Source organism: Copadichromis virginalis, linkage group LG6 (genome assembly GCF_057382275.1).
Source record: "Copadichromis virginalis isolate Kocher_CV1m ecotype Utaka linkage group LG6, C_Virginalis_male_GT1.1, whole genome shotgun sequence".
NCBI classification, from domain to species: Eukaryota; Metazoa; Chordata; class Actinopteri; order Cichliformes; family Cichlidae; genus Copadichromis; species Copadichromis virginalis.
In genome coordinates, this window is record NC_140623.1 from 10,264,780 (window position 1) to 10,281,699 (window position 16,920).

The 16,920-nt window shown below is 38.2% G+C and overlaps 1 protein-coding gene and 1 long non-coding RNA gene across 3 annotated transcripts; one reads left to right on the top strand and one right to left on the bottom strand.

Moving 5' to 3' along the window:
- Positions 1–5,680: 5,680 nt before the first annotated feature.
- Positions 5,681–7,525, bottom strand: LOC146707228 (uncharacterized). Its single transcript, XR_014920797.1, has 3 exons — positions 6,814–7,525; positions 6,657–6,718; positions 5,681–6,382 (listed from the first exon to the last, which is right to left on the bottom strand). It is a non-coding gene; the product is annotated as an uncharacterized LOC146707228 (long non-coding RNA).
- A 6,196-nt stretch (positions 7,526–13,721) lies between these two features.
- On the top strand, positions 13,722–15,632 carry LOC146707229 (serine protease 1-like). 2 transcript variants are annotated; one of them, XM_085458558.1, is made up of 5 exons: positions 13,722–14,145; positions 14,240–14,407; positions 14,865–14,926; positions 15,224–15,366; positions 15,447–15,632. In XM_085458558.1, exons 2-5 carry the CDS (start codon positions 14,244–14,246, stop codon positions 15,603–15,605), a joined length of 528 nt encoding a protein of 175 aa, XP_085314684.1. In that variant the 5' UTR covers positions 13,722–14,145; positions 14,240–14,243; the 3' UTR covers positions 15,606–15,632. The 2 variants fall into 2 exon arrangements, with proteins under 2 accessions (XP_085314684.1, XP_085314685.1); XM_085458559.1 differs by lacking the exon at positions 13,722–14,145 and having other exon boundaries at positions 14,180–14,407.
- Positions 15,633–16,920: the final 1,288 nt, after the last annotated feature.

A 16,920-nucleotide genomic window follows, 5' to 3' on the forward strand; every position in this document is an offset into this window, starting at 1 on the left:
ACGTCGTGCACAGCAGACCTGCAATACAACAATGAATAACAGGAGTTACGCCTGCGTTTGACAGGTCAAAATGTCACAGGGAGCAGTTCAGTTAAGTTTCATTCCCCTCCAGAAATCACTTCATGCATGATTATCAGGAACCTTTGAGTAATGACAGCACTTAAGTGAGTGTTTCCTTACCATGTTCCACTTTGTCACCAAGTTTTAGGATGAGAATGTTTTTTTTCTACTTTATTTTATTTTTAATAGAAAGATAGCTCTCGTTATTATTTCTGTTGTAATTTGTGTTTGTTGTTTGTTCAGTTTTTCAGCCTTGTTGCATTTTTTTCTATTTCCGTTGTGTTTTATTCAACTTCTGTTACATTTTGCAGGATTTTGCAGCTTTTTCTATTGACGGGTGTTTTCTTCAGGGACACCATATTATCATTATCTTTAAAACTGCATTTGAAACTTAATGCTGAGTTTTTACTTTCTGCAGTTGAAGTTATCTAAAGAAACTGTGTGTGGGTGCAGCTGAAAAAACGTCTTTTGGCAAATAACACAGAAATTCTGAAATCCTCTACTGCTTATATCAAACAGAATAAAAGAAACCAAAGCTAAACTCTAAAAGATTATTTATTTCAGCTTGTTTACAGTTATCCACACCTCACAGCTTTTTATGGGTTGATAGTTTTCCTGATCCAATCTGCATACTCAGGATCACAGAGGTCCATGAAGGCAGCCGGTGCTCTGCATACAAAGTCTGGATCTCCCACAAAAGAAGAGACCCCATAAATCCTGCCATTATGAACCACTCCTCCACCAGAGTCTCCCTGCAAGACAGAAATACAGTTTCCCAGGTTTATAAAATCTTTCTGTATTTTGAATGTTTAATAAATGCAGCTGTGAGCTGAGGGATCATGCAAACTCACTCGACATATATCTTTCCCAGGACTTTGTCCACAGAACCATTGCTGATAGCTCCTGACTCGGTGGACCTCGGGGAATTATTTCTGTAAAATATCATTGAGCTCTGTACAGCTGACAACCTCAGTCTCTGCACAGTGAAGAGAGGGTGATTCACCAGGTTCTAGAAAAAAGGGACAATTAGTTCAGCTTAAAGCACTTTTTTAGAAAATGATGCAGATTTGTATTTTATGCAGAAATGCAGCAGAAAGAAATAAAATGGTCTGAGCTCACAGGAAAAGCTTGTTTTTGCTTTGAACACATTAGAAATGAAGCAAAATACAATTTCAGTACAAATATCTGCAACATCTCTTTACTAATAAAGTAACAGTTTGGATGGTTTGTTTTCTTTTTTCTTAATACAACAAATTTGTTAAAAATCATCTTCCTTCTTTTCTCATTAGCTAGTCCAGTGGTGGCACCATAACCTGCGACCTCAACTCTGGAATGGCACAAGAAGTGTTTGGACGCTTTTCTCTCCTTTTTTTGTCAGTTACATACAAATACATATATTGATTGTTTTGCACGTTAACTTTGAAATGTTGCCCTGAGGCCTGTACTATGAAGCAGGATCTCATCTCTCCAGGTAACTTCAGAGTTCTATATGAAGGATTTTGACTTCTTACCAGAGAAAATTGTAAGAGTAACCCTGACCTGCTGTTATATTAGTTATGTCCTTTATAGAGTTTTAGTCACCACTTTATCATCACGCACCACACCTGGCTAGCATGCTTGGACTGTGCTTGCTCAGCGCATTGGGACACCATTCAAGCTCACTGCAGCACATGCTACTTCCTGTTTTAAAGGGCCTTGTAGCAGCCCTTGTTACATGCGTGGGCACGGAGCATGAAGCAGAAAGCACAGCTTAAAAGAGAAGTTGATATACCCGGCGGCGTGACACTGACTGGTGTTTTACACCTTTTTTGGCTCCTACCTCAAAGCACACTGTGCGCTGTCGATCTTACGTGCTGCACAGTAATGTTTAATATTTAGTATTTACAGTTATATTCCCATATATCATTGTGATGTTGTTTATTCTATTGCTCTCGTTTTCTTCTGCTTGTTTTCTTTTTTCATTCTCAGCAGGTGAAATTAAAAAAGTATCTATTGTTAGCTAGTTTATTGTTTATTTATTGTGTCATTCTTTCTCCCTGTCCTATCCCCCAGTCATGTCTGTCCCGTCTTTAAAAAACAAAAATAAAATAAATACATAATTATAATAAAGGTCAATCAAATGGACCAATATGGCAAGGCCATGATGATCCACTTGGTAAAGTAAATCCACTTGGCATCTTTCTTGGCCTTCAGACAACAATTCTGATTGCTAAAGATCCAAACCGGACAACAAAAAAACAAACAAAAACAAAACAAAACATTTCTATGAAAAAAAACAAAACAAAAAAACACAGAAAACCGTACATTTGCACTCAATGCTTGAACTTAACACTGCTACTGTATTTGTTTTTGTCCCTGTTAGCCTTTATGAGCAGTGGCTCAGGAGGCACAGACCATCTCCACATGTTGAGCCAATATTTTATGTATATTTACTTAGGTGATTATCTTTTCATATACAGATATAGTGTTTTAATGGGGTATTTATTTTAATGAATATAATCATACATAAAAATGTGAGCAATATCATTTATATAGATCTGTTTTAGTGCTGTGATTCCCCACAGCATGCCCCAACAGAGATCCCAATACCTCTGAGTGTTTTCAATCTGAATGAAAATAAGTAAGCAGCGGAAGCGGAGGCCACCGGTGTTCATGAAATCAAGCTTCATGAATTCAGCAGAGGCTTGTTTAGGATTTTAGATTTCTCGTTAATTCAGGAAGAGAGAACAAAAGCTCTCCTATTATTCTCTTTGTGGCTGTTATTAAATTCTGGCGACGATGCAGTGATATTGTTACAGCCCTACTCTTTACATCTGATTTTATTTTTTCTCATTAGGAGTTTTCCTGTTGAAACATTTTTGGCTGTTGTCATCGTCTGTGTGCATTGTCTGTGTTTCCAGGCCAGAAACCGTAGCGGACAGGTGGGCTACGTCCCGGAGAAATACCTGCAGCTGCCCTCCTCCAACAGCCTGCTGAGCATGCTGCAGTCGCTGGCCGCGCTGGACGCCCGATCCCAGTCCTCCAGCAACTCCACCGAACCTGAAACCGAACTCCCAACCGGCTCCGTCAACGGAGAGATCCGCCTCCACCAGATAATATCGGAGTTTTGATTTCCTGCTTTGTTTAATACCCTCGTTGCCACTGTCTGTGTTGCAGTTTCATTCGCAAAGGCTTTGTACGACTACGCGGGACAAACGGAAGATGAGCTGTCGTTCCCAGAAGGCGCCATCATCCCCATCCTGAGCAGAGAGACCCACGAGGACGATGGCTTCTGGGAGGGCGAGTTTAACGGCGTTGTTGGTGTAAGAGTTCAAATAATAGTTTGCAAAAGCTTGTGACTGCAAAATTGTGTCTGCCTAAGGGACAGTTTGTTCCAGGAGATAAGCGAGAGTTAGAAGATTAATAGGAAGCACCTGGCCTCCAGACGGAGAAGATGTCCTTTTAAATGTGTCAAAAGTCGTCAACAGAACATTTGTGGTTTTGAAACTTATGCCTGTGTTGTATCTGCTTGACGCATGAGGGGGCGTCATAAAAGTAAACCCTGATGGTATAAAACAACTGCTTGTGTATCATTGGGCGGAGATCGATGCTGTCTGTGGGCAGTGTTCATCTCCCCACGCGCGTGTTCATTAAAATCATTGTTTGACCGAAGCTCTTCTGGACCATTATTGTTTTGTGCTCACCCTCAATATTTGAACTCGTAACAAACAGCAATAACGGCAAAACATGTAATGGACGTGCTGGTCCACTAGACAACATCATGTTGATGTAAAGCTTTGGGTCTCTTATGCAAAGTAAAGAGGCTGAAATAAGGTGTCCATGAGTATCAGTTTTCAACATTCAGTATTAAGAGACAAAGACTGTACGGGTTGGGCCAGTCGTCAAGTCCTGGAGCAAAGTGAGCCTGCAAATCAATAAGATGCAAATCAGTTTATACCTTTCATATAATGTTTGAATTTGTTTATTCTGAGTTTTATTGTTCAGTTAGTTTCCACAGTTCATATATCATGTGTAATTTTTCATTAGTTTCAGTGTTTGTTTGTATTTTATTCTATTCTTGATGGTTGTGTTGACAGATTTGTCCAAATTTAAAGCTATAGATGTGAACTTTTGGTTCCTTTATTATTACCTGTATAATTAGTTTCAGTGTTTGTGAAGTGGGGAAGGAGGACCCAAAAGCAGGACTCGTGCGATGGACAGTGCTCTTTATTTACAGTGGAGTAAATAAGACAACACAATAATCCCTTGAGCTCCCTCGACTCCTGTGTCATGTCTTCACCCAAAACTCCGTGCTCTCTGCTCCGTGGCTGCTGTCCACCTGTGCTCCACTCTCCTCCTCCTGGGAAAAAAAACAACAGAAGCAGCCATCAGGACACCATGCCGCCTAATCAACAAAAAACAGTCCCAGTCTAAATAATCTAAAAGACCAACCACGGCTCCAGTGATGGCAACACACAGTTCTAGTGACCAACCCAGTGGGCGGCACTCGAGACGAAGCAGTTCAGGTGGCCTGCACACATTTAGTATCAGGCTTTACAAAAAAAAAGTTTCAACTATGTTAGGATCCATGTTCATCATGTGTGATGTGTGTTTACATTTGAAGGTGTTTGTGGATTTGTCACCTCTCTTCAAGGTGTGGTTTGTGTTTGATGCTGAAAGAGATAAAGACTGCTGATTGGCTGAAGTAGGGTTCAATAAAAATTGTTTGGTTGTTGTTTTGGGCACTGCTCAGGTCCACATTAAATAAACTGCTGCTCATGTGTGTTTGTAGGTTTTCAGTCATCAAGCTCATGGTTGTCTAAGGAGCCTGGAAAGAAAGCGACTTTACTTCTTTAAGGTTCTGGATGATGTTTAACTTCTGATCCAAGAAGCTTCTTCAGTTGATGTGCTTCCTTTGCTCATTTTCCACCTCTGCACAGTTTCATTTGATGACAGTGCAGTGCAGTTCTCCCAAACATACAACAGAGGGCGCTATGCACATTCACTGAAGTGCAGAAAAATACAAGTGGAGGAGGAAACAAACAGCAGCATCAAGAGAGAAAACTGAAGTGTTCAAAGCGAGTTACTTTAGTCTCTTATTGTAATATTAATCGACATCTAAACATCACGTTGATGCTTCATGTTTGACTTCCGTGTCCTTTTACTGCTCAGTTGGAAAATATTGATGCAATTTAAAAGAAGAGGAGAAGAGTAATTTCTCTGTACTACTTCAAAAGTAATTTGAAAGCACTGCCTCATATGGAAAATGAATCATGATGAAATCCTGAAACAAATAGTGTTTGTGAATATGAAGAGTTTAGTTTTCAGTTTGGTCTTAGAAGTATAAAAATGCAGGACTGAAGACAAGATGGAAATGATGTGTTATGAGAAATAAAACACATATGTCGCTATGTACTATAATTTTATTTTGTTTATTTTTTGTTCTTGTAGGTTTTTTGCTTTAGTGAAAATTTTGAAAGCACTGCTTTTAGTTTGAAAATTGGATTCAGTGTTTAGAGTTCGGACAAAACAATGGACGGTTTCAAGAAATGTATTTTATCAACAAAACTTATTTTCATGGTTACTGTATTTATTCTAATGCCCTCAGTGCACGGAGGCCAACAGCCTCCATGTAAACATTTCCACCCCCAACAATCAACTCAGATTTATGAAGTTTATCATGTTCAGGCCCTGCAGCTGATTGGTGGCATGTCTGATCAGAAAGCCTTTCTGCATCTTCACAGTGTGAGTCTGAGAGTTTCTGAACAACAGGATGAGCTGCTACACACCTGACACCACATTCAAACACACACAAGCTGCAAATCTGACACAATATTTTAGACCAAAGAAAAAGGTTCACAATTTGCAGTTAACATGAAGATATTCTAGAGTAGAAACAACACACAGCACACAAGTTTCATGTAGAGATGATTGTTTATTCTGGATGTTATTTTCATTCAGTTATTTTCCATTATTTTGAGCAATTTTCTGATTTATCCAGTTCATGTCAGAACAAACATTCACAGTAACAGTTGGTCCAGTACAGACACGTTCAAAACCAGAACTGATTACACCATAAATCATGTTGTTGTAAATCACTCCACCACCAGAATCACCCCGAGAGAAGAGAAATGTAGTTTGTGCTCCCCAAAATATCTAAAACATACACAGATGATATACAGTAATATTAGCAGTCAACTAATCCCACGTGCATCTACTTGATGTTCTTCCAGACACAGCCTGTTGTTATATGGCACATATGCAGTACACTGAGAGTATCTGGTAGGCTCACAGTCAGCAACACACATGTCTGCACACTGAAGATTAGGTGGTTCATCAGGGACTAGAGAAAAAGGAAAAGAACAAAAGTTATTCATAATCTTTCAAAAGCTAAAATTGTGAGTAGAATGATGTTTCATCTTTTGTTATGTTTCCAAATGATTTTTAAACAAGGAACTTGGCGCACAGTATATCTACTCCAAAATTTACAAAAAGAAAAAATCTTGTTCTTCATTCAGTATTAAACAAAAACATAAATGTAAGAATAAAACAGTCACAGAAACCGAAATCAGATTCTAGCATTAACTGTGAAATAATCAAACAAAATCTGGTCTTACATGTGTGGCCGGTGGCATTTACTCTATAACCACCAAGTCCTGCAACCTGAACGACGTCTCCTCTAGAAACAGACAAAAAACAAAACAATCATAAATTAATTTCACATCCATCCATGTGACATGAACACAAAATAAATCAATAAATCATATGATGTACTCTGCAGGCTGGGTATTTCCAGGTGGCTGAAGTGTTTCCAGGCTCCTTAGACAACCATGAGCTTGATGACTGAGAACCTACAAACACACACGAGCAGCAGTTTATTTAATGTAGCGGTGAGCACTGCCCAAACCAAAAACCAAAAATATATATTGTACCCTACTTCAGCCAATCAGCAGTCTTCATCTGTTTCAGCATCAAACACACAACCACAATTTGGAGAGAGGTGAGAGATCCACACACCTTCATGAGAGGAGCCACTAATGTAAACTAGCACCACACATGATAATCATGGATCCTAACATAGTTGATACTTTTTATGTGAAGTCTGGCACTAAACCTCTGTGTTCCTGTCATACTGCATGTACTATATATACATGTAGCATATACAAAGCACAATAATTAAGCTGTTAATAATTAACAATGTCTTCTGTAAGTATTTCATTTTAAAATACACATCCATTCATGCATTAATGTTTAATGTGTGAAACATTTAAAAAGTTAGTTAAATAAATAATAATAATGATAAAAACCCTCTGTGTGGATTTGATGCTTTATGTCTGGATCTTGCGCTTTTGCACCATCTGGTGATGAACAGTGGAATGTAGAGTTGGTTGCATTTTTGGGTCTCCACCCAACCCCTTTTTTGCTAGCACACATGGTTAGCTCCACACATGGAAAAAGTAATGTTGAAAATTAAATAAGTGCAAGAAATAAGTTAGAAAAAGATAGTAAGGCCACAAAGGACTATTTAGCCCCTCCTGGAGGTCAGCTTACTTTGTTTGTGTTCTTTAAATGTTTTATTTTCTGTGATTAATTACGTTGTGATTGATTTACACAAAGTAGAAGAATGCATTTTGATGTGATGTTTTAAAAAAATAGTTTTCTTCTTTGAGCAGTTCTCCCGGGTCGTCGAGACCAGAATAAACCCAGTTTTATAACTACACGGTGCCTACGTCAACCTTTGAAGGCGCTACACCCTCAAAAGAATCAGCTGTACAGCACATTAGCTGCTGTTGTTACCAGACACAAATATAAATGTGCCAAATTTTAGATCACAGGAAATATTTCTTAGAGCAGATTTTAAATCAGTAACTTTGCAAATTTAGAGGAAATGTTTTTGGACAACAAACGTGTCACATTTTAAACAGGGTTTAATCAGCGCTGACATACAGACATTTATGCGCTGGGTATAACAGACATGCTCACCGTGTGAAAGGACCGCGGATGTCTTGGAGCAGAGAAACATGCTGTATTGTTGTTTTTCTTTATTGCATAAGCAGCGCCCGACTGTCAGAAACGCTCTGTGCGGGTAGCTCCAACGCACCTGCAGGCATCCATTTGAAAGAAAAGTGTCGCTGCGGCTAGGCTCTCGGGATAGTCAGGCTTTTATTTATATTTGCGGCATTCTGGTGCGTTAAAACTAGCAGCCTCTGTGTCCCGCTTGGATCACCATTCTGAAAATTCAGATATTTAAATAAAATGATGAATCGGCGAGTGATGAGGAGCCACGTAGATCCTAATATCAGGTTTGATTAAATTAAACTCTTATGAACAGTGATGACGCGTTCCAAACAAACGATGCTTTCTACATGGCCAAATTGTGTGCTAACTACCTCACAGCGCTGTGTCCGGGGTCCGAAAAAAAAAGTTAAAACGATATACCTTGCGAAAGTTGTGAAGTGCTGAGGAAAATACTGTGTGTCTGATGGGGTGTTTTTATATAGGTGGACTTGGTTTCAGTTGACCTCTGACATGGAGAGATGAAAAGAGCAGTTTGTAAAGAAAAAAGGTGAAAAACTATGGAGGTTCAGTTAGTCGCTAGGAGGTGTCATTGTTAGATAAAGGAGCAGTTTGTAAAGAAAAAAGGTGGAAACTATGGAACTACAGTTGGGATGTGTGTGCTGGGATGCTCTTGATAAGTGTGCAGCTTTTATTGTTTTATGACTTGTTTTGCTGACTGTTGGGGCCCTACCTGTAACCCCCTCTGTCTAATCATCAAGTCTTACTGTTGCAGTGCGTTTGTGTGGCTACTAGACAATTATAGGTTGTATTAAAGGAACATTGGGGGGTCGATACAGTGCTATTGTGGCTAGTTAAGAATGTGGTTTTTAGAAGTATCGCAAGAAAAGTTTATTTCTAAAGGGATACATGTTGTTTGTGGTACTCTGTTTTAAAAACTATTAGCCTCTGTGTCTTTCAGAGCACAAAAGAAAAGTGAAATGCTCCTAAACTAGTTAAAAAAGTGCCTTTATATTACTACTGAGGTTGAGGCAGTAACAAAGTTCTTTAAATCATCAGGCAAGAAAATCCAGAAACCTTGGGTTAGCCGTGGCTATCCGGGTCATCTGAGCCCGAATAGCCTCCTTCTCCTCCTCCTGCACAGGAAATAATCCAAAGTCCGTTAAATCCAAAAAAGTCACTGAAATAAATGTCTGCTGGGTAAAACACGGTCAGGTTAAAAGCGAGCTGTTTAATGTGGCTGATAAAAGAGTACAAAAACAAAAGGCAGATGCACACAAGAAAGAACCTAACTAGAACTAAACTGGGAAAACTAAATGCTAAACACAAAATGCAAAGAACAAAACCTTGAACGTTGCAAAAACATAAACATGGAAAATCCAGGAGACATGGAACAACAGACAACCTGACAAAGAATGAACAGAAACACACAGAATAAATACACATGATTAGGGGGGAGTGGAAACACATGGGGAAACAGCTGACACTAGTCTGACATAATGAGACAAAGGAAGCAACGCTGACTACACTGACATAGGACACAGACCTTCAAAGTAAAACAGGAAACATGAGACGCAGACAAGACAATATAAACTTGATAACATAAGAGGGCAAAGGGAGACTAAAACACAGGGGTAGAAGACACAAGAGGAATCTAAATAAACAAATGAGCTTAGATAACCTAATGAACTTAAAAATAAACCATAAACATCAAAAATAAACTAAAACTTAAAACGCTGGGTCAAAAGACCCAGGATCGTGACAGTGGGAGGTTGAAGCTGCCACAGGGCAAAAGCAGGACAGGCTGCCAGTTTATCACAGGGCTAACACAATATATGTGATAGAAAATCAACTGAAATGTTTGATATTTATTTATAATAATAAGAGAATAACTACTATTTATAATAATATTATAGTTGTTATTATAAATATGTGTATATTTTTTATAACACCCAACATAAAAGGCTTTTTTCCAAACCTGAGCTGTTTCAGACGCTTCTTGAAATTCTGACTTCTCTGAACTCAGTGTAAGGTGTCTGCTCCCTCACTGTGGCTGTGCCTGGAAGTACTTCTGCTTCTTGTCTTCCCCTAATGCAGCTTTAAAGTATTAAGTATGAAGCAACAGTGCTTCTCTTTGCGCCTCTGAAATCTGTGTTCTCTCTACTGATAAACAAAAGAAACAATGTAAAATGTATTAATAAATCAGTAACAAAAATATAGCGTAGAAGGTAAGTAGAGATTTTCATACCATCTTCAAGCCTAATGCTTTTAAGTCCCACACTCAATGCAGCCTGACTCAAAACCTGATTCTAAATGGTTCAGCACAGACAGAGAGGCACAAATGTTTAGTATTAACCTAAGTTACTGATCATTTACAGTATTACAGAGTCTATCAGTCTTTGCATGATGTAAACATTCCTGTAAGTTTCTAGCTGACTCTCAGGTGTCACAGGTGTGCCAGCAGGAAAGAGGGTCAATAAACCTGCATCCTGAAGTTTGTCATGCAGGATTAAAGGAGTCAGACTCAGGTAGAATTTTATTTTACACTGACTCTGGGTAAGTATGAGTATCATACGGTTTAAATGAAGCGCTAGAACTAGCAGAAATTTATTATAGATCCATTGAAGCTAATCGGGATCTTTACTGTGAATCTGTGGATGCGATTAACCATGTTACTGGTAACTTCATTAACTAGTAACTTAGCAACTTAGTTATAACAGGAGTTAATATTTCTGTCTAGACACCATTTAAATAGTAACAGCTTTACCACAATATAAGCTAACCTTTACACCGTAACTTTAAGCTAGCACCATAAAGACTGTAAAACACGTAATAATATCTACAAATGCATCTCAAAGCTCTTATATTAAGTCTGTGAAGGTTCTCAGTCATCAGGTCATCGTAGTCTAACAAGCTTGGAAAGAAAAGCGTCTGGACCTCTTTAAGTTACTTGAAGATGTTCTCGGATGAGAGGTGAAACGTTTTCAAGCAGCTTAAAGAAGTCCAGACGCTTTTCTTTCCGAGCTCTTTAGACTTTTAATATATTAAGTAATTGAAAGTATTCAGAATACGTTACTCACATTGAGTAACTTAATGGGATACATTACAAACTACAGCTTGGGGCATGCATTCTGTCATTTGTAGTGGAATACATTTTAAAGGTAACTTTCCCAACATTGACTGAGTGATTACTGACACTCGCTGACTTTTTATAGTCACTCTATAAATGCTTTAAATCATCTCACTTGTAAACACTGCCGTATCCACCGGAGATCAGTGAGAATGGATTCTGGAGTCTTCCCATCCTCCTGTTAGTGATCCTCCATCTGAATGGATGATAACAACCTTCTGAACTGACTAGCAGGTGTAGAAAGCCCGACTAGCCCATATCTATGGGACTGATCACTGCTGATAAACCCACTAAATGGATGGATAAGAGCTCTGGTCACATTTGGAGTTGGGCCACAGCTCTGCACAGTGGCTGCCAAATGGTCGTCTTCTATTGTGAAATTCAGCACAGCAGAGAAGAAATAGCACATTATGATACAGTATGATGGAAAGGCAAATAAGAAAAGTGTGTAAATTAATAGATTCAACTCATGTTTTACTTTACATTTTGACAGCATGACTGCTCTTCCCTTCCATCAAGTACATTTTTCCATTTCTAGAATCCCTAGAAGCTAGAAACACAAAACAAGGCTACGTCCACACGTACACGGGTGTTTTTGAAAACGGAGATTTTTCGTTTTTTAAAAAAATCCCGTCCACAAAAACGAAGGAAAATGCTGCTAGGAACATGCCAAAGCAGCAGATGGCGCTATATTCCTATCCGTGTAGAAATGTTGGCCAATCAGAAGTCAGCCTGGGTGGGAAAGAGTAAACAAAGATGGCGCATAGAAGCAGAACTGAGTCCTATGTGTGGAGGGACAGTAACTGTGTAAGCATTTAAACACTGCAGAGAGTAAAATGAACAGTAATGGTATTTTGTGTAAGTCCGCCATTGTAGAAATTCATTTCACCGAAACAATAACCTGGCGCACAGTGTGACGTCAAAAAATGCGCACACCTTTGACGCTGCGTTTTCTCCGTTTTTCTCGTCCACACGTAAACGCAAAAACTGAGTTTTCAAAAATATCCACCCTGGTTGGAGCTTTTAAAAATCTCTGTTTTCAGTGACCGAAAACGCCGTTTACGTGTGGACGAAAGGTGCAAACGCATAGAAAAATCTGCGTTTTCAAAAGTACCCGGGTACGTGTGGACGTAGCCCAAGATACTGCTGTTATTATTAAATAGTTTCAATTTGTTTCTTAGTTTATTTGTGATTTAAAATTTCACCTTTCATCTTTATGCTTAGTTTGTTCTGGTTACTTTGAATTTTGTAGCCTCGAGCTTATTTCTCAGACCATCTCCTTTTGTAATTTGTAAAAATAGTTCAGTGAGTTTATTTTCCTCCATTGTCCTGCATTCTGTGTCACGTCTGTGTTTCTGTTCTTGCACACCAAGTTACTTATTGTGTTAGTCTGTTGTCTCTTGTGGTTTTTATTTTGTTTTACGTCGCTTGTCTCGTTTTCTTATTTAGCTTCAGCTGCCCTCCCAGGTGTCTCCTGTTTGTCCTGAGCTCCTTGTGTATTTACTCCCTCAGTTTGTCTTAATTGGTTGCTGTGTCCTCCCTCTCTGTATTGTTTCCTTCCTCAGTGTTTCCCTGGTTTTGCTAGTATCCAGTTTCCCTGCTGCTGCCCTGCCACTGTGTTTTTGTATTTTTTGCTACTGCATTGAAGCTGATCTTTGAGTTCATCCTTTGTCTCCTGAGTTCTGCATTTGGGTCCATATTTGAAATATATTCAAAAAACTAACTCTGTAGGTGCTCACACGCCACTGCACGCTCATGCATGTGTGGGAAAGAAAGAGAAAGAGAGAAATACTGCTACAAGCTAGTTGTGATAAATGGTAGTTTAAATTGTGTCCAGGTAATGAACCATTAAATCTCCTCTTGCACCATCTGAATCTCTCTGCAATCACATCACATAGTATGCATATTTTAATTTATACAGCCAAATATCACAAATCTGACCTTAAGGTCTTTGCCACCTGGACACATCACCAACCGCTCTGAAGAAGCTTAGAGTGGATTTGGAAATAGACACCTGAGGTGAAAGAATTCAAATGATTAAAGTTGTGCTATTATTAAAAAGGTAACAATATCAAGATATGATCCAGGAGGAAGTGAAACAACTTCTTAGGTTATGTACTTATTGATTATCAATAATTAACAATGAATATTTTTATTTTACAACCATGCAAACATGACTGATTAACCTGCATGGGGGAAAACTGAATACTGAGTATTAACAACTAAGAGTGCAATAAGTGACCACTGAAAGAGGCCCACACAAAAAGTTTTAAGGCTGTAAGACAGCTGTATGTCACAGAACAATGAACTTCATTTTGAGCTTACTCATAATCAAATAGCATTTCATATCTTTGTTCACTAAGGCAGGAAAACAGCCTCAAGGTTTTGTACTGAGTGAATGAGACATTGTGGATTCGTTTCTGTCAAACATCAGTGTTCAATGTTGTCACTTATGGAAGTGCAATAACGATATGTACAAGACAAATAAAAGAAAAGAAATTGTTATATCAAGTGAGCCAATATCACATTAACTGAACAACTGATGTTTCATGCTTTTTTTATACTGCTTTTATAAAAAGTTTGAGACAGACCCTAATGAGCTACTGAAGCAAATAAATAACTGTCACTGAGCTTTGCATCTATATCACTGAAAAAGGCAAAGAGTTTGTGAAACAGAACAATTGGGACTGCGAGTATAGTTGCTGCACAATATGTTGTTCAGGTGGTAAGCCAACCATCTGTAAGTATATTACTCTTCTCTCAGGTTTCACGGTGTGCACAGAGGTGGATTTGCACAAGAGAATCTTTCACGACCATAGCTGTGAGAAAAATGATCGTCTGTATCACGTGCACATAACTCTGACCCATGGAACACATTACCATCATCTATGTGGCGGCTCTCTGATCCACAGCCAGTGGGTTCTAACTGCAGCTCACTGCTGGAAAGATCAACCTGGATGGTGAGAAATGACTGTTTCACATATTTAAAAAAAACCAGTCCAGAGACAAAAATCATTACTGGTATTTTGTTCTTTTACCATTTCCATTGTTTAGGACTATGTCTGCATATGTAGGAATTCATCCAGGTCCAGGAAGAATGGTGACAATTATTGATCACAAAATCTTTGAGGACCAAACAGGAAAACATGACATCATGCTTCTGAAAATCGACCCACCAGAGAATAAGATTAAGCCTGTTGTCTTCCCTAAATGTCGCAAAAAGTGAGTTTTGAGTAACCTTTTAAGTGTAAAGTTTGAATTCTGGAATTCCTTAATATGTTGACATAATATGTATTTTTCTTGTTTAGTTGGTTGGTTTTTTAAACTTCCAGGAAGAGCAAAAAAATGTAGCAACATCTGTAGTCTATGAACAAAATGACATCATGCTTTTGAAGTTACAAACCCCCATTAGTGACTGCAGAGCTTCTTTATTAACAATAATGTAACTGAGACTTGAATATTGAGCAGAGGGTTCTGGTTTTGATTTTAGGTACCTGCTTAGGAGCTACATCCATGATCTATAATAACTGACAATAAAACACGAGCATGAGGAAATGGAAGGAAAGGTAATGTTTTAATAAAATGTTTGAATCTGAAAAGATTAGCTGACTTAGAGTGAACTGGAAATACTCAGCCTGCAGACATGGAGATGGAATTTTATTTATTTTTTAATTTGTAGGATGGATGTCATTCAGATTGCAGGCCATGGTGGCTATACGGTTGATGTAAACTACAACAAACGTAAGACCAGTATTGTTTTGATTATTTCACAATTTTTTAGTTTATATTATACTTTGATTTTGTCTTGTGTGCCTGTTATAGTTACTTTTTCATTTTATTTGAAAACTGTGATGACATAAAGTATTTATTTCATTTTTTTGTGGATATACTGTCAATTTCCCTCCTTTTTAAATGCTGCTCAGCTTCTTTTAAAGAACACATTTTGTTCCAGAAATGAGGCAAATCATGTTTCTTTCAATATCTGATTTCCTTGCATGAAACATGCAGTAGCTTTTGTTATTTTCCTTTTTTCTCTAGTCCCTGATGAACCGCCTCATCTCCAGTGTGCAAAGATGCATGTTGTTGAGTGTGAGCTTAACCTCCATCCATGTAATTCAGCATTCTTATGGCCAAATGGAAACACGATGTGTTACAAAGAACCTCGAGTGGACATATGTAAGGTGAGTTACCATGCTGCCAACATTTTATCTGTATCATTATCAGATGTTTTGGTACAAAATATTTATGTTTTCTCTCTCAGGGTGATTCTGGTGGTGGAGTGATGGCCAAAAACAACAAGATTCATGGTGTGCATGTTGGTGGTTGTGAACCTGCCTGTACCGGACCAACTATTTCTCTGAAGGTCTGCTCTTACATTCATTGGATAAAGCCGATCATTACACCAAATAATGGAAAATAATAAAATTAAAATAACATTCAAAATAAACAGTCCGCTCTGCAAGAAACTGCTTCGGTGTGAATTGTTTCTACATGTGAACTTTCGATTGTTAAAATATAAATATGTCATGTGTGTTTTCAATGTAGTTTCAGGCGTCAAGTAGATCATTCAGTTGTTCAGAAACTGTGAAGTTTGCATGAAGGTTGTTGGGTCCTTTTTGCCAGATGATATTAAGTACAATTACTACAGTAAAGTACAAATGTAAGGAATTTGTACTTTATTTTATTTTATTTGGTCTTTCCATCACATTTGTGGCTTCTTCTCCGCTGCTTCTAAGTGGAAATTGGTACATTTAACTTCACTACAAATATCTGACATCTTTAGTTGTTATTTTACAGATGAAGATTTGTGCTCATGAAACACATGAAGTACAATTTTGTTTCTGTAGTTGATCAATCAGTTATTTGACTTGCATGAATTTAGCAACTATTATTATATGTTTAATCTTTAAAAGTACTTACTGTTGATATTATTTTCTGTAAATTGTTCAAAATCATAAATGTGTGAGAAGCACTCAATCAGGGGCGACTCCAGCATCAAACCTTTAGGAGGGCTCAGCTCAGTCTTAATGTCATGCTTTTAGTGTTGCCTTCAAAAGAAATGTAATTTTTGGATGGCTTACAGCAGTGTCTAAGAATAACAGATTTTAATATAATACATCAGCTTTACGGTGGTCACTTTAGTTTAAAACCCGATGCAATGGCACAGTCATGTTGACCAGTAAATTTCAAAAACAGTTTAAGAAAAAGCAGATCAGAGGAGAAACCTGCACGGCATTGTTTCAGTCTCTTAACCACATAGAGGCCAGTCCACCAAATCATCAAGTATTTAAAGTACCATTATACAATACAGACAGTTCAAAATCCCCCTGCGACTCCACCTGCACAAGAAGCAAACTGGTAATAGAGCTGGTTTTAAATGGCAGCTTTTGAATTCATGCAAACCCAAACACTTTGTTGAGCAGACTCAGCACAGAGACTCGTGTACACCAATTCAGAGAGTGGAGAACAGATTTGTAGTCTGTCACATCAGTATAGTAGCATTCATCCTGTTCAAGTTTACAGTGATGTGAATGCTGCTAAATGCTATTATTCACATTAATAGCAGAGTGCTACTGAAAAGCACACAACGCATCCATTTAATGCATGTAGATTGTGTGAAAAATCCACCTGATCTCTGTTAGTTCCAGTCTCTCTGTCCGCGCTTCCTCTTTGTACTGACAATCACACACAAACATTTTATATTCAACTAAAACAATAACGAAAAATATATTCTT

Coding starts and splice junctions, on each gene's coding strand:
- LOC146707229 (XM_085458558.1), top strand. CDS start 14,244: ATGTCTGCATATGTAGGAATTCATCCAGGTCCAGGAAGAATGGTGACA. Junction 14,408..14,864: donor TTCCCTAAATGTCGCAAAAA/GTGAGTTTTGAG, acceptor TTTAATTTGTAG/GATGGATGTCATTCAGATTG. Junction 15,367..15,446: donor CTCGAGTGGACATATGTAAG/GTGAGTTACCAT, acceptor TTTCTCTCTCAG/GGTGATTCTGGTGGTGGAGT.